Source organism: Microcaecilia unicolor, chromosome 10, assembly GCF_901765095.1.
Source record: "Microcaecilia unicolor chromosome 10, aMicUni1.1, whole genome shotgun sequence".
In the NCBI taxonomy this organism is placed as follows: Eukaryota; Metazoa; Chordata; class Amphibia; order Gymnophiona; family Siphonopidae; genus Microcaecilia; species Microcaecilia unicolor.
Window position 1 is genome coordinate 172,123,742 of NC_044040.1, and position 18,362 is coordinate 172,142,103.

At 42.7% G+C, this 18,362-nt stretch overlaps 1 protein-coding gene across 1 annotated transcript in view; it reads left to right on the plus strand.

Moving 5' to 3' along the window:
- Positions 1–18,362, plus strand: part of FBXO36 (F-box protein 36) — an 84,321-nt gene that overhangs the window by 36,295 nt on the left and 29,664 nt on the right. The window contains exon 2 of the mRNA XM_030216097.1: positions 12,460–12,568. Within this exon, the coding sequence (XP_030071957.1) occupies positions 12,460–12,568 (109 nt within the window). The remainder of the gene's footprint in view (positions 1–12,459; positions 12,569–18,362) is intronic.

Genomic DNA, 18,362 nt, shown 5'->3' on the forward strand with positions numbered 1-18,362 from the left:
GGCACAGTTGGTCCGACAGCAGTTGCAGTCAGATAGAGTCCCACCTCCCCTCTGGTGGGGCCCCTATAGGCCTCACTTTGGGTTCTAAGCAGCATAGGACTGAGGGAAAAGTGCCTGAGGTAGAAGAGGACTCCAATGTCTTCTCAGACAGTTCACAGGGGACTCTAAGTCTGAGGCTTCCCATCTTGGGAAGTGGGGGATGAGTGGTTCCATTTGATCCAACTCTTTCAGCGAGAGGAGCTGTCTCTTATTGACAAAGTTACTAAGACCTTTTCTATGCTGTGAACTTCGGTTGCAGACCCCATTGAGGGGGATCTGCTGCTGGAGGGGGTCGCTGGGCCCCCTAAGCATTTTTCTCTGCACAAGGATCTTATCTGCATGATGATGGGGGAGTGGGAAAATCCAGATGGTTCCCTTAGAGGTGCCAGGGTTCTGGATCACCTTTATACCTTCACTCTGAAGGAGGTTGAAAGATACTGGTTTTTTCTTGATGGACCCTCTGGTCACATCAGTTACCATGGCAACTGCTGTGCTGGTCCAGGGGAGCTCAGCTCTGAAGGAGCTCCATGACACGAAGGTGGAGCAGCAACTCCACCTGGCCTTTTCTGTGGGAACATCTAGTGTTCAGGCCATTTGTGGCAGTTATGTGGCAAGGGCCATCCTGCGATGGTTGCATATTAACTCTGGGCCCACCCAAAACGTTGGGTCTGGCTACGCCACTGCACAGGAGACAGTAGTGTGGGTCTGCACTACTGACTACTGCGCTAAACCCCGCATTTGCTGTCTAACACAGCTTAGTAAAAGGGCCCCAGAGAATATTATATATTGGGGTTTGTACTGTATTTTTATAGGTTTGGTTTACCTATGTGAAAATGGCCATTATTTTGTTTGCCTGTACACTTGCAGAGAGTGGTTTCAGATCTGCAGTAGAAAAGTATGAATAAATATTTTATTTGCTCATAAACCACTTAAATTAAGTTTATTTGATATACTGCTAATAAAATATTAAGTTAGATATATAAATAATTTGGGAATAAAATGTATATAGATCTTTAGAATGTGAATTTATGCAGATACTATAGAATGAAAGTGGGAATATTCCTGCCCAAGTAGGAGCAAAAGAGACAGATATGAAACATTGTTTATGTTCTGATAGTGAACATTTTTGGAGGCTTTCCTAGCTGGAATCCTGGAATACCACTGATGTCACAAAGGAGAAGGTGCGTAAGAACAATTGATGCTAACAGCATGTGGTCATTGGGGTGTGACCTAAGGATTATGCCCCTTTTGAGCCCCGTGGCACCACAAGGAGATGCAAGGAGATGCCAACCTGATGTGTAGCATATTATTTCTTCTTCTATGCTCTATTAGAAGAAGATATTTTATATGTAAGTAGAACTGACATACTACTACTACTACTACTATTAAACATTTCTATAGCGCTACTAGACTTACGCAGCGCTGTACAAATTAACATGAAAAGACAGTCCCTGCTCAACAGAGCTTACAATCTAAATTGGACAGACGAACAGACAGTTAGGGGTGGGGAAATTGCAGTGGTAGGGGTGATAAGTGAGGGTGTTGAGTAAGAGAGTCATGGTTAGGAGTCGAAAGCAGTAGCAAAGAAGTGGGCTTTTAGCCTAGACTTGAAGACAGCCAGAGACTGAGCCTGATGTACTGGCTCAGGGAGTCTATTCCAGGCATAGGGAGCAGCGAGACAGAAGGAACGGAGCCGGGAGTTAGCAGTGGGGGAGAAGGGGGACGACAGGAGACATTTACCCAGCGAACGGAGTTCACGGGGAGGAGTGTAGGGGAGAGATGAGAGCGGAAAGGTACCGAGGAGCTGCGGAGTGGATGCACTTGTAGGTCAAAAGGAGAAGTTTGAACCATATGCGGAAGCGGATAGGGAGCCAGTGAAGCGACTTGAGGAGAGGGCTAACGTGAGTATAGCGACTCTGGTGGAATATAAGACGCGCAGCAGAGTTTTGGACAGATTGAAGAGGAGATAGATGGCTGAGCAGGAGACCAGCGAGAAGCAAATTGCAGTAGTCTAGGTGAGAGGTGATAAGGGTGTGGGTAAGGGTTTTGGTAGCGTCCTCGGAGAGGAAAGGGCGAATTTTGTTAATATTATAGAGAAAGAAACGACAGGTTTTGGCAATCTGCTGAATATGAGCAGAGAAAGAGAGAGCGGAGTCAAAGATGACTCCAAGGTTGCGCGCAGACGGGACAGGGAGGATGAGAGTGTTATACACATTTAATAGGTGGAAGAAAAGGAAAGTGTGTGTCCCCAAAGTTCAGATTTCATCTCCTAAAATTGTGGGACCTATGGATAACCATATCATTAAATCTGGTGAGTTGAATATATCTAGTGCTTCCTCCTTGGAACCAGGCTCCTCCTAAGCCCAAGAGGGAATATTACTCCTCCCCACTCACTGGTCACAAAATCTAGGCCTGAATTGGCCCTACTTGATGAAGTGACCATGAGATCCTTATCGAAGGAACCTACTGTGCAGGACACCTCATCTTCAGTCACGATCTACATCCCGTTCAAACATGATCTAAAGGAAATCTCCAACGAGATCAACCAAAGCCTCCAAATAATGCACTCCTGGGCGGATGCATTTCAGTTAAAACTCAACGCAGAAAAAACACAATGTCTTATACTCATTTCACAATATAACACAAGCAAATTCACCACAATAACCACACCAAATGTTTCCCTACCCATCTCAAACATACTGAAAATTCTCAGAGTCACCATTGATCGAAACCTCACACTTGAAAACCACGTGAAGAATACAACTAAGAAGATGTTTCACGCCATGTGGAAATTTAAAAGAGTAAAACCTTACTTCCCTAGATCCATCTTTCACAATCTGGTACAATCAATGGTACTAAGCCACCTGGACTATTGCAACGCACTATACGTTGGCTGCAAAGAACAGACTATCAAGAAACTTCAAACAGCCCAGAACACTGCAGCCAGACTCATATTCGGAAAAACAAAATATGAAAATGCAAAACCCCTAAGAAAGAAACTGCACTGGCTCCCACTCAAAGAAAGAAGCACGTTCAAGATATGCACGATTGTTCATAAAATCATTTACGGAGACACCCCGACCTACATGCTAGACCTCGTCGACCTACCTCCTAGAAATGCTAAAAGATTTGCCCGCACATTTCTTAATCTACACTTCTCCAGCTGTAAAGGATTAAAATACAAACTAACACATGCGACCAGCTTTTCATACATGAGCACACAACTGTGGAATGCACTACCAACAAAACTGAAAACAATTAACGAAATAACTTACTTTCGCAAATCTCTAAAAACCTATCTCTTCAACAAGGCCTACCACGAGAATCCATAACTTAACTATAACACTTCACCACCCCACCCTGACTCTAAATGACGTCTTTCTTTAAAGGTTGGCCTAGTTTTTCTCTGTCATCCTTGATCTCTTTGTAATACCAATTGTATCTTTTACCCTGTAATGGCGATCCCATAACAGATCTTTGTAAGCCACATTGAGCCTGCAAATAGGTGGGAAAATGTAGGATACAAGTGCAATAAATAAATAAATAAATACATACATACATACATATATTGCCTGTTCCACTTCCTGTGAAATTTCCTAATTCTTTAACCCAACCAGTAGAAAATGCAAAATCTGATATTTCTTTAATGGACTTTTGGAATGTTGTTATTCGTATTGAAAACAGTATGAAAGGGACTGTTCCCCAGTTGTGTGACTTCCCCAAGGCAACAGTTGACAAATTAGATGAAATTGATAGAAGAATTGGCAAAGTGGAAAATAATGCTTCTGCATTAAGTTAAGAGTTTTAATGCAACTGGATTGCATGGTACTTCATAGACGTTTGGAATTTATAGAAAATACTTATCATTCTAGGAATTTAAAGGGGTCTTTTACTAAGGTGCGCTAGCATTTTTACTTGCACTAGAAATCAGCTGGTGCTAAATGTTGAGATGCCCAGTGTGCTTAGATTTAGGTACTGAAATCGGTGTGGATTCTATAACACTATTCGTATCTTAATTGGCTTAACAAGCTAATGAGCACCGATAACAAAACTTAAGCAATAATGATCACTAATTAACATTGATTAGAATTTAGGCGCACAGCTCGCTAAGCGTATTCTATATCGATGTGCGCCAAACTTCTAACGTGCGGAGACAAAAAAGGGGTGTGGTTATGGGCAGGGAAATGAGCGTTCCAAAATTTAGGTGCCTAGTTCTAAAAATATAGCCCAGTGCGCCTAAATCTATACACTGAGATTTTCACTAGGTTTTCACTGGCGTAAATGGATGCGCGCAGATATCTGCGCTGAAATATCAACTAAGCATATTCTATAATCTGCACCTAAATCTAGGTGCCGATTATAGAATGCACTTAATCGGCACTGATTTCAGTTCTGATTTTTAGGTGCCATATATAGAATCTCCTCCATAATGGGCGTCTCAGCGTTTAGCACCAGCTGATTTTTAGCAGAGGCTAAAAATGCTAGCATACCTTAGTGAAAGACCCCCCCCCCCCCCCCCCCCCCCAAGATTGCTAAATTTTCCTATCATTCATTTCTGAAACCCAGAGATTTTGATTAGGCATTATTTCTCTGAGATACTAAAGCTCTCTAATGCTCAAGAGATTGGTATCTCAAAGTTATAATATCTGTCTAGGGATATCCTGAAAACTGATGGTCAGAGGCAGACCTAGATGTTTTAGAAAGAGCTGAGAGCACTTCTCAAGCTATTTTTCCTAGTAGGGGAACCCTTCTGGTTTCATTTATTTCTGAAAAAAGATTGTCATGAAAGCTTATTTTCAATATAAGGAAATAAAGTGTAATCCGCTTAAGTGCAAAGGTCTGGGTCCAAAGAAATGCATGCAGTTAACCGGAGTGTGCACTTAACCGTTGTGACCCAAAGAAGCTTGACATCTGATAAACATATGTACAGTACTGTTTATTATTATTTGTACAGTATACAGTCTCCGTTAACTGACAGGCTTACTTGAAGTAATCAGGGTCCTCTGTACACTAATGGGTCTGTGTGTTCCATAGACTACGTCTGCCAGACGGTAAAAACTGTCATAGCACTAACATCCAGTGGCCTCCAGATAGGCCCGCATGGTGTTGAGACTCTCCAGCGCTCTTGCAAAAGTGGCAGGTGGAGGTTGTTGAATTTCGTCAGCATATGCCTCACTGCTCATTTCATCCTCTGTTTCATCATCAGCCGTTGTTGCCTGCGTGTAGGCGCATATCTCCACATCAGTGCTGTCTTCAGCTGTTTGTAGATCGTAATCAACAGCTATGTAGCGATGAAACTTCTCTTCAGTAACACCAGCTGGGATGTCAATAACCTCTTCATCTGACACGTTTGCAACAGCTGCATCTGTTTCGTCCCTCTCCACATCCTTAACAAAGCTTGCCCGTTTGTAGCAGTTCACAATGGTTGCCTGTGTGATATGATTCCAGGTTTCTTTCTGCATATATAGGGAATCCAACAGTGATAGATTACAAGCCAGTTCAACAGCAGGTTTATCCTTGCCAGTCTGGTCATCCATAACGCTCATCAGACGACGTAGCACAAGAGCCCGATAATGTTGTTTGAAATTGGCTATTATGCCCTGATCCATAGGTTGGATCAGAGAGGTAGTGTTTGGTGGCAGGAAGACCACCTTGATGTTAGACAGCCTGACATCATCCTTGTGTGCAGCACAATTATCACAAAGCAACAAAATCTGACGCCTTTGTGCCGCATTCTAGTGTCTAACTTCTTTAGCCACTGCTTCCAAATTTCCCCAGTCATCCATGAATTTGCGTTAACCTCATATGACACAAGAAGTCACGTAACTGTCTTGAAGCAACGGGGCTGTTTGCCCTTTCCAATGACGAGGGGTTCCAACTTCTCACTCCCATCCATATTGCAGCAAAGGAGGATCATCAGTTGGTTCTTCGATGTTTTACCTCCAATAGCTTCGGCATGTTTGAATGCAAGTGTTCCATCAGGAATCGCTCGCCAATAGAGACCATTTTCGTCAGCATTGAAAATGTCACGAGGTGCAAACTCGTTCAAGATGGTAGGAAGAACTGAAACAACCCAATTTTCAGCACCAAAGTCATCAGCGTCTTGTTTTTCACCATGCTGTTTCTTGAATTTTATGTTGTTCCTCTCCTTCCATCTTTCCAACCATCCAACAGTGGCTTTGAATTCAGTTAGTCCAACACTTTCAGCTAGCTGGTTAGCTTTCTCTATAATCAGTGAACCACTGACAGGAAACTGTCTGCTCCTGACTCGAGAAAACCACCGAAGAACAGCATCTTCTACCGCCTCAGCTGTTCCTGCCCGTTTTCGTTTCCGTTGTGGATTTGTATTGTTTTGCCAGCCTTCCAGAAGCTGGTCTTTCTGCTTCAAGGCACGTGAAATTTGGCTGGGATTGACACCATATTCTTTAGCAATAGATGCTTGATTTTGTTTGTTTTCTAATTTTTTAAGAACTTCTATTTGTTCAGCCAGTGTTAGTCTTACAGTTCCGCTGCAACGACGACGAAGACCCCAGTGTACAGTCTAACAAAATTCTTTTGCTTATTCTGCCTGTGGCAGCTAAAGGGGTGGTAAATTTGAAATCTCGTTGGTTGTCACGCGCCAATCGGCTTCCATATTCCATGCACGCGCTTATGCGGAGTCTTTCCGGCAGAGGAGCGGTCTTAAACCATGCATGTAAGCAAATCTTGCACTTATCAGTGGTGCGCTAAACCAAAGTTTGTCCCCATAGAAATTGATGGCACCAAAAACGGGACCGAAGTACAGCATGCAGTTAAACATAGCATGCGCTTATCCGACGTGCACTTAAATGGAGTGCACTGTACCTTTTTGTAGCCAAATTCTTCAGCTTTTCCTAGATGCAGCACGTTTGACTCAGCTGAGGTGTAAGCCCTTTTTGGCACTGAAACCTCAGGTGATTTAAATGGGTGCTACTTTCTTTTTACAATTATCTTGTAGTTGTGTAATTATCTGTTTTGTTTTCTTTGAACCCATTCATTTGGAAGCATTTATTGCTAATAAAGGGAAAGTAGACTAGTTAAATTTTTAGTTGTCTTATTATTCTGGAATAATCTGTCTTAAATAGGTGGGGTGGATTTAGGTAATAACTATAGATTAGGCATTCATATAAAGGTCTTTCTTTCTTTCTTTCTTTCTTTCTTTCTTTCTTTCTTTCTTTCTTTCAGGGCCGTGCCAACATGGTAAGCGTGGTAAGCACGGCAGGGGGGCGCTGTCCTCTAGGGGGCGCCGTCGCACCATGCTTACCTCGCCCTCCTGCTCCCATTGCCCAACTGTCCGCCCTCTTCTCTCTGCAAGATCCCTTTCCTTTTTTTTCTCCTTTGTACCTCCGTCTGGCAGCTGATTTCAAGAAGCCGGAGCAGCACCGCAGGCAGCCATCAGCCATTGGCTGTCAGCTCTGCAGCCCCACCTCTCACGTCGCTGCGCTCCTCCGGGGCTCTCCTTCAGGCAGTGTTGCCAGGTGGGCGGTTTTACCGCCCAATTGGGCGGTTTTCCGCGACCCGCCGCGGGAAATTTTTGCCCGCGGCGGGTTGCGGTTTTTTGGGCTGTTTTTTGGGCTTCCGGGCGGTTTTTTGTGCGGCTTTTTCGGCCGCGGGGGGCGGGGTTAGTGACGTTTTTGGGCGGGGTTAGTGACGTAGGAGGCGGGGCCGATGACGTGGGAGGTGGGGCCGGTGACGGGGAGGCGGGGCCGGTGACGGCGGGGGCGGGGTTAATGACGGCGGGGGCGGGGGTGATGACGCGGGGGTGGGGGTGTCAGGGGCGGGGTTTGGGCGGGTTTTGTGCTGCATTGGGTGGGAAAAAAATTTTCCACCTGGCAACACTGCCTTCAGGGGCAGTGACATAGAGCGCGAGGAGAAGCTGCAGAGCCTGGCTGCCTGCGGTGCGTTCCTGCTTCCTAAAATCAGCTGTTTTTGTACAAACCAGAGCCAATGATGGTGGCCTCCTAGTGTGGAAAGATTCTTTCCACACTAGGAAGCCACCATCATTGGCTCTGGTTTCTTATTTGTAAACCTTGATCTCCTGCACTTGGTGTCCTAAATGTGGATAATTAGCATCAGTTAGTTTATCAGCCTCTGCATATTTTCGCTGCTTTCCAAACACCCACGCTTCCGTTCTGTCACAGAAGATTATGGAGACAGATTGCAGAGAATGAATGTGCTAAATGAGATTGGGACAGAATGGAACAGCAACTTGGCCAATAAATTCCTCGTGAGGTGAGAGCCTTATCATACATTACACCTTGGCTTGTTTCACACTCTTCCTTCCAGCCTCTTAATCCAAAGCCCCCACCAAGAGTGACGTTTCACTAATTTCGAAATTACTGCCGATCCTTATGGCTTGGAAGAAGAAATCATGTTAAAAATGTTTCCTCGTCTAACCTAAAATAATAGAAGGGTTATATATTGGGTTTGACACAAGAGACAAACTTTTTTTTTTTAACTTCACACTTCGCAGTTTTATGGCCTAAAATATGCAATGTGAGAACTTAAGAAACTGAAATTGTGGTCACATTTGAAATGTATTGTATGATGAAAATGTGTTTTAACAGTTTGTGCCATCATCAGTACTATGAACTTTATTTAAAACAATTGGAAACTAGTCCTTAAATTGTTGTCTGTATTTTATGTTTCCAGAAACTTTGGCATCGATTAGTACTAAATACAAATCATAGTTAAATGAATCATATTTACCTGTGCTACAATTACCCGGATTTAGTGAATCCTAACTTTCTGAGCGCTTTAAAATGTGGAAACGAATGCAAATTGCATTCTTTCGTAGGCCAACCTTCTGTTTCCATTTTCAAAGCAGAAAATTACTGCTTGAAGGGCCTGAGAATAAAAATCACTAAGATATTAGTAACATACAGCTTAGTCCATCTACAAGAGCAGCTGAAAAAAAACTATCCTATTTTGACTGAAGCTCTTTTCAACATTTCCATTTGGGGGAGGGGCGAAATAACTGATGTTTACATTTTGTTTTCTGCCTTGAAACTTTGCTATGTAAATTCAGGAAGCCCGTGGGAAATCTATTTAGAGAAAAATATAAACCATATTTTCAGAATGCAGAACCTTGATTTTCCTGCTTTTATTTATTCATTGTTGTGTTATGATTTATTTTGCTTGCTTGTTTTTCTTTTTAACATCTTTGGTGCATAACTGGTGGACAGCACTGAGGCCAAAATGTCCTCAAGCTGGTGAATCTACTTGCTTTATGTCAGCAGGTGATGAGTCAGCACTTTTCCTGCTTACACTTTGCTAGATTGTCACAGTACTGCACAGTTTTATTAATTTATTCTTTAGGGCTTTGGGGTATCTGATGTTAAAGACACTGTTTACTTTTCTTTCTAAGGGAACCCAGTGTAGAAGTAAAAGGCTTATAATCTAGTATTAAATGGAGTTTTGTTTTGGGTTTTTATTGGAAAACCAAAAGACACACAAACATGGTTTAGGATAGTAGGGTGAATTCATGTTTTCATACTGTCAACCTTAGGTGCAAGCAAAGGCTAAAAAGAGCATAGGGTCCTAGAAGATGTTATGCAGATGTTTGTCATTTTGTATTGTAAAAATATATAATGTGCCTATTTAAATACACTTTGACTGGAATTAGTTACTTTAATATAGGGCTCTATATTTCTATTTAATAAATCTAAAGGATTTCAACAGGCAGTTTTCTTAGGAGATGTTATGCAGACAGATCACTTCAGGGAAAAATGTTTAAAACCTGTAACAATAAGATAAATGTTCTAACCCTTTGATATTGTTGACTATCTGTTAAAATGCCACATGGGGGGGGGGGGGGGGGGGGGGCGCCAACTGATAGTCTGCAGGGGGGCACCAGAGACCCTAGACACGGCCCTGCTTTCTTTCTTCCTTCCTTCCTGATATCTTGTTTCCCCAATAATGTGGGCTGTGATTATATTTGTATTACCTTGACTGTTCTTGAGATATAGAAACAGCTTTCAATTGGTATTTTTTTTCGGTGAGAAGTTCTTATCTTATTGTCTGTAATCATGAAACAATTTAAAATAAATAAATAAATAATAGAAGGAATTTTCCTAAAATAAAAGTACTAACTTATCTGTTATAGTAAATCATAGGTTGGTGAATAATCACAAGACAAATGTGGGGTCTTGTCAGCTAGTCCCCTTTTTCTTTCCTCTTTTGTTTCTTCTAGCCACAACCAATTCACAGCACATCCGTTAGGAGAAGTATTTACCTTTTCAGCAGCGCCTCACTAGAAACTCAAAATGCATTTTTCTATCTGTCACAACAAAGTTTCAGTAGATTAATCATACTTGGAGCAAGATCAGACAATGTGTGGCTAGTTTCTTTCCATTCTTCTTGTACATTGTTGACTTCCTTAGATGAAGTTATTTTTGCTGACATTCTTGGCTTGCTGAGCTCAAAAGAATCATGTACATCCTCTACAGTGATATATTCAAGTCTATACAAAGCTTATTTGAGAGCAACAGGCCAAATGAATGTACAAGACACATGTGCAGTCCCAAAAAGTTTGGAGAAAATAATTGGAAGTGTGGATCTTCTGTGATTAACACACAGGAAACAGCGAAGGTGACTCAAAAAGAGGACTGGGCAGTGCTCGAATACAGAGTTTATTGAACAATCTACAGACTCCACAAGGCTGTATTTCGGCCAATGGGCCTGCTTCAGGAGTCTCTTAATGCTGTTTGTGTAGCATATGCCTCAACTCAGGCTAGGATTGTAGAATCAATCAGTGCTGGTAGTGGGTCTTGGCAGGTAAATGAAATAACTGCTGTTACTTACTAACTTGCAGTACTCAGGAGAAATTGCGAATTGTTAGATAATTTCTCACAAGTACTACAATTTAGTAAGTAATGGCGATTATTTTTAAATTTACCACTTAATAGCTTCACTATGTGCCCCTAGTCCTGGTATTTTTGGAAAGAATAAACAAGTAATTCATGTCCACCCATTCCATTCCACTCATTATTTTATAGACCTTTGTCATATCTCCTCTTAGCCATCTCTTCTCCAAGCTGAACAGCCCTAGCCACCTTAGCCTTTCCTCATAGGGAAGTTGTCCCATCCTCTTTATCATTTTCATCGCCTTTCTCTGCACCTTTTCTAATTCCACTATATCTTTTTTTGTTAAATGCGCTGACCAGAATTGCACACATTATTCGAGGTACGGTCACACCATGGAGCGATAACAAAGCCATTGTAACATTCTCATTTTTGCTTTCCATTCCTTTCCTAATAATACATAGCATTCTATTGGCTTTCTTAGCCGCTGCTGCACGCTAAGCAGAAGGTTTCAAAGTATCATCAACGATGACACCTAGATCCTTTTCCTGGTCGGTGACTCCTAATGTGGAACCTTGCATCATGTAGCTATGGTTTGAGTTCCTCTTTCCCACATGCATCACTTTGCACTTACATTAAAAGTCATCTACCATTTGGATACCCAGTTTCCCAGTCTTTTAATGTCCTCTTGCAATTTTTCACAATCCTTTTTCAATTTAACAACTTTGAATAACTTTGTGTCATCAGCAAATTTAATTACCTCACTAGTTAGTCCCCTCTCTAGATCATTTATAAATATGTTAAAAAGCAGCGGTCCCAGCACAGACCCCTGCAGAACCCCACTATCTACCCTTCTACATTTGAGAATACTGACCATTTAACCCTACTCTCTGTTTTCTATCTTTTAATCAGTTTTTAATCCACAGTAGAACACTACCACCTATCCCATGACTCTCCAATTTCCTCTGGAGTCTTTCATGAGGTAATTTCTCAAATGCCTTTTGAAAATCCAGGTACACGATATCAACCAGCTCACCTTTATCCACATGTTTGTTCAACCCTTCAAAGAAATATAGTAGATTGGTGAGGCAAGATTTCCCGTCACTAAATCCATGTTGGCTTTGTCTCATTAATCCATAAGCCGAATACTATGGAAGATTGCTTGTCATCACTTTCTGGTACTCCTGGTTGCCCTGGAGTGGCCACAGTGTGTTTGGTACATGGACCTGATGCAACTTTGGTGGAGCTTCCTCTGCCCTGGGGCAGGGTTTGTTGAAACAAAGGCCAGTGGACATGTAGTATCCCAATCCCTTCAATTCTATCAAGACCTCAGGAACAGAATAGAGCAGTCCTGTTGTACTTCAATGTTTGTGCTTGCCTATCATTATTGTACTTCTTTTCTTTCTGTATGATGTAAACCACCTTGATCTTTGTAGATTTGGTGGTATATCAAGTTATCGAGTTTGAATAAATCATAATACTAATGTAACTATTGTTAATGAACCTATATAAATGATATTATTATTTACTGTCACAAATATCAATGAATATACACCACAGAATGGGAAGTAATTAAGAAAAAATAATCTTATTTTGCAGGTGATTGTGAGATGGTGGAAAATCTCACTTCGAAGTGAATTTAGGGATACGAAACCTGGAGAACTTAGAGAGTCTCATCAAGACTTCCTAGAGGATTCAACACTTCAAGGTAAGAGCTAAAAGTATTTTTCTTAATGGAGGAATTCATAGTCAAAGCTTCTGTCCACAGCATATAGACATTCTTTTATTTACCATAGATGCTCAGATATAGGTCATTCTCATGTACAAGTTACTACTACTACTACTACTATAAATCACTTCTATAGCGCTACCAGTCATGCGCAGCGCTGTACAATTGAACATGAAGAAGACAGTCCCTGCTCAAAAGAGCTTGCAATCTAAATCAGGACAAACAGACAGGACCAAAAAGGATAAGGGAAGGACAAACAGAAGGACACATAAGGATAAGATAAAAGTTACAAGTCAGGAGTCGAAAGCAGCATCAAACGGGTAGGTCTTTAGCCCGGATTTGAAGGCAGCCAGGGATGGAGCTAGACGTAATGGCTCAGGAAGCCTATTCCAGGCATAAGGTGCGGCGAGTTAGAAGGAGCGGAGTCTGGAGTTAGCGATGGAGGAGAAGGGTTCAATTAGGAGAGATTTGCCTAGTGAACGGAGTTCTAGGGAAGGCGTGTAGGGAGAGATGAGGGTGGAGAGGTAGTGAGGGGCTGCAGAGTGAATGCACTTATAGGTTAACAAGAGGAGCTTGAATTGTATACGGAAACGGATAGGGAGCCAGTGAAGTGATTTCAGGAGAGGGCTGATATGGGCATAACGACTTTGGCGAAATATTAGTTGTGTGGCAGAGTTTTGAACAGATTGAAGAGGAGAGAGATGGCTGAGTGGAAGACCTGAGAGAAGCAAGTTGCAGTAGTCTAAGCGAGAGGTGATGAGTGTGGATGAGGGTTCTGATAGCGTGTTCAGAAAGGAAATGGCGAATTCTGGCGATGTTATAAAGGAAGAAACGACAGGTTTTAGCAATCTGTTGAATATGGGCAGAGGAGAGGGAGGAGTCGAAGATGACCCCAAGGTTGCGAGCAGACGAGACAGGAAGAATGAGCGTGTTATCGACAGAAATAGAGAATGGGGGAAGGGGAGAGGTTGGTTTAGGAGGGAAGATAAGGAGTTCAGTTTTGGACATATTGAGTTTCAGGTAGCGGTGAAACATCCAGGTAGCAATGTCAGAGAGGCAGGCAGATACCTTGGACTGGATTTCTGCCGAGATTACTGATGTGGAGAGGTAGATCTGGGAGTCATCAGTGTAAAGGTGATACTGAAAGCCATGTGATGAGATCAAAGCACCAAGGGAGGAAGTATAGATGGAGAAAAGGAGAGGTCCTAGAACAGATCCTTGAGGTACACCCACTGACAGCGGGATAGAGGAAGAGGAGGAACCACCAGAGTATACACTAAAAGTACGCTGTGAGAGATAAGAAGAAAACCAGGAGAGAGCAGAATTCCGAAATCCAAGTGAGGACAGCGTGTCAAGGAGTAGGCTGTGATCAACAGTATCAAAGGCAGCAGAAAGATCGAGAAGGAGGAGGATAGAATAGAGCCCTTTGGATTTAGCCAGGAATACATCATTGGAGACTTTAGTAAGTGCTGTTTCAGTTGAATGAAGGGGACAAAAGCCAGATTGGAGTGGATCAAGAATAGGTTGAGAAGAAAGAAAGTCGAGGCAGCGATGGTGGACAGCACTTCTAGTAACTTGGATAAGAAAGGAAGGAGGGAGATGGGGCAATTAGTTGGAAGGAGAGGTAGGATCCAGAGAAGGTTTTTTGAGGAGTGGGGTGACTACGGCATGCTTAAAGGCATCAGGGACAGTCGCAGTGGAAAGTGACAGATTGAGGATATGACAGATGAAAGGGGTGACAGCAGGAGAGATAGTGTTGAGTAGGTGAGTGGGAATAGGGTCAGAGGAGCAGGTGGTTAGCTTTGAGGATTGAAGAAGAAGTAAAGTTTCTTCTTCAGTGATTTCAGAAAAGGAAGAAAAGGAGGTAGGGGTAAGAGGGTTGGGAGAGTGGACTAAGGGAAGAAGGGGTGGAGGAGAGCTGGTTGTGAATTCAAGTTTTATCTTGTGAACCTTATCATGAAAGTAATCAGCCAAAGTCTGGGGAGAAAGTGAAGGGGGAGTTGGAGGAGAAGGCGCTTTGAGGAGAGAATTAAGCGTGGCAAACAGACGTTTAGGGTTTGAACCAATAGAGTTAGTCAATTGGATGTAGTAGTCCTGCTTGGCAAGTTGGAGAGCAGACTGGAAGGAGGTCAGCAAGAACGTGAAGTGTATGAAGTCAGCATGAGCATGAGATTTAAGCCAGAGGCATTCAGCAGAGTGGGCACAAGAGCTTATGTGACGGATTGTAGGGGTCAGCCAAGGTTGAGGTTTGGTATGTTTAACAGGACGAGACACGGGAGGAGCGAGAGTGTCCAGAGCAGATGACAGAATAGTATTATAGGAAGAGACAGCCTCATTGACGGACTTGGTTGACATAGCTTTGAACCATAGCAAGAAAATGTGATGGCTTGAGTATAGGTCACTGTCCCTCTCCTTCCCTCGGGATTCAGCATCTCATCTCCTGTTCCTTCACGCATGATAATTTTCAAATAGGAAGTATGCACATGTCTCTGTAAAAGCCTGGTATAACTTAGGCATATATTTGATGCATAAGTTAGGCAGCTTGTTGTTAAATTACCCTTCCTATGGGTAACTTTGTAGTTGTGTCCATGCATAGAAAATACATGCACATTTTGCCCTATGTGGACTTGCGTGAATATTCAAAGCAAATGTTTGCACAGTTTCTAGTATCAAAATTACCCAATGGAATTTATGCACTTACATTTATATCTGCTGTTTAGCATGCACCAAATTTCTGAGCTGATTTACATGCATTTGTTCAAATTTTCAAAACTATGTGGCCCGTCAGTAAGCTGCGGTAAGCACTAACGCATGGTTACTGCAGGTTAAAATGCAATTCCACGGGGTGCACTTAGGTGCCCCACAGTAGATTTTGCATGTGCGTGTACTATTCATATGCTAAAAAATAAAATTTACTTTTTAGTGCTGGGGGTGTTTTGGGGGCAGAGAATGGGCATAGCTATGCTAATCAGTTAGCATGTGGGCATTACTTTGTGGTAACTGATGAGCACAGAATTAGCATGTGAGCCCTTACCAAATAGGTGTTGGCAAGTGCTCATGTGGTAATGGCCACACTCTAATGGGAAAATTAACACTTGGCTGTTATTTCAGGAATAAGAAAATTGCCCATTTACAAGCAGCGCTAAAAGTGGTCTTAACGCACGAGAAAGATCCACGCTGAGGACAGAGCAGGTCACTTTTTAGCTCTGCTTAGTAAAAATGGCACCTATGTGTGTAAATGCAAACCTCTACCTAACCCTGCGTCAAGGAGTGCCTCTTTGGAGTCTGGGTAAATCTGTATGCAGGTTGTGCACACATAAATACACCTGCATATTGACATGACAATCAAACATATAAACGGCGAGTGACCATACTCACTCGCAAATGCGCAGTAGAGACTTCCCTGTCTGTCCCGCCCCCGCGTCAATACGTGATGATGGGAGGGGCGGGACAGAGAGGGAAACTGCGCCGCCGAGGTTGCTACCCCTCCCCCCCCACTCGGAGTCGCTGCCGCCGCCGCCCCTCCACCCGGCCCCGGCCCTTTCTTCCCTTCTGAACTTACACATCCATTTGCCGAACGCAGCAACGCACATCAGCTGAGCTGCCCCTTCCTTCTCTGCCTGTGTCCCGCCCTTGCTGACGTTACGTCACAGGAGGGCGGGGCCACAGGCAGAGAAGGAAGGGCCCACGGCAGCTCAGCTGATGTGCCTTGCTGCGTTCGGCGAATGGATGTGTAAGTTCAGAAGCGAAGAGAGGGCACGGCCGGGTGGAGGGGTGGCAGCAGCGGCGGCGACTCCGAGGGGGGGGGGAGCGGTGGTGACCTCGCAGGGGGGGGGAAGGAAAACTTCAATACCAGCCCGTTTTTACGGGCTCAACGGCTAGTTTTATATAAAATCCCATTTCCGTTTTACCCATGGAAGAAATTTTGAAATGAATAAAGGTCTGGGTTTCCTATCACATTATAAACCATAAAATTATAGTGCTTTGTTACTTTCTGGTTACTCATCCATCTCTTCCTGTTTTTCACCCCCATCCTCACTGCTGTCTTTCCCCTTGAGACTGTCATTGAAATGCTTTTATGTGTCACTTATATATTCCGATATTGTCATCTTTTTCTCATACTGTGCTGACCTGAAGAAGAAGGATCTGACATTTGAAAGCTAGTCAAAAATATGTATTGTTAGTCCAATAAAAAAAAGTATAATCTTATTGTTAAACTTTTTATTTTGTTTGATTTCTATATATTAACTTGAAAATTACCCTCTGTGGAGGCAGTTCTATAAAGGGCACTAAAATGTAAGTGCTCAAAATCTGGGTACTAAGCTAGTATCCTATAATGGCAAATTAGTACACCTAATCCATTATTGAATACTAATATAAGTCGGCAATTAGACACTTAAAGTTAGGTGCAACCACTTATACTTGCTCTATGGCAGGTGTAAATGGGCATACCTAAAAGTAACAATTAGGCACCTGTCAGTATTCAATAAAGCATGAGCTTAATTAGCTGGAGTGCCATGCCCCTCCCATGTGAATTCCTCTTTACAGTTATGCGCGAGAACACTTAAGTGCCAAGTTATAGAATAACACCTAAATGCAAGGTGCCTAACTGTAAACTCATTTTGGTACTTAACTTCCATTTCAATGCAAAACGTTAGGCGCTTAATTGGCACCTTACTTTTGGCGCACTATATAAAATTAGGGGGTATATGGGCAATTTTCAAATAGTCTTTATATTTATGACGTGCACAGCTAATTTTAGCATGTGTACTTTACACTAATTTTCAAAATTAATCAGCATAGGTAGTTTCTGTTTGAAAATTTGCAATAAAGTATGTACATTTAAAGGCCTATTTTACCAAAGTGGTTAAGCAGTTAACATGAGAAGATTTGAGGCAACATGGTTTCACCACAGGAAAATTGTGCCAAATGAGTCTGATTGATTTCTTTGTCTGGGTGACCAGAGAACTTAATAAAGGACATGCGCTAGACATAATCTACTTGGATTTCAGCAAAGCCTTTGATATGGTTCCTTACAGGAGACTCCTGAATAAGCTGAGTGGGCTGAAATTAGGACCCAAGGTGGCAAACTGGATGGGAAACCTTTCAGTCAATCTTTGTTAAACCCGTGTTGCCTTGGATTTTGTAACCCATTGGATTCCAGGAAGTTCACTATTCTTTCCTCCAACAGTGCCTCCATTTTTTTCCAACCATCAAAGTGAATCATACTGGCCTGTAGTTTCCCATTTCTTCTCTGTCACCACTTTTTTGAAGAAGGACCACATCTGATCTTTTCCAGTTCCACAGAGCTACTTCCATCTCTAAAGATTTATTAAACAAATCCTTAAGAGGATCTGACAGAGCTTCTCTGAGCTTCCTCAATATCATGGGATGGATCCCATCCAGTCCCATTGCTTTGACCACTTTCAGCTGTTCAAGTCTGACGGTGAGTCTGACGTCGGTGCCGGGGAAAATGGTAGAGGCTATTATTAAAAACAAAATTACAGAGCACATCCGAGGACATGGATTACTGAGACCGAGTCAGCATGGCTTTTGTGTGGGGAAATCTTGCCTGACCAATTTACTTCAATTCTTTGAAGGAGTGAACAAACATGTGGACAAAGGGGAGTCGGTTGATATTGTGTATCTGGATTTTCAAAAGACGTTTGACAAGGTACCTCATGAAAGGCTACAGAGGAAATTGGAGGGTCATGGGATAGGAGGAAATGTCCTATTGTGGATTAAAAACTGGTTGAAGGATAGGAAACAGAGA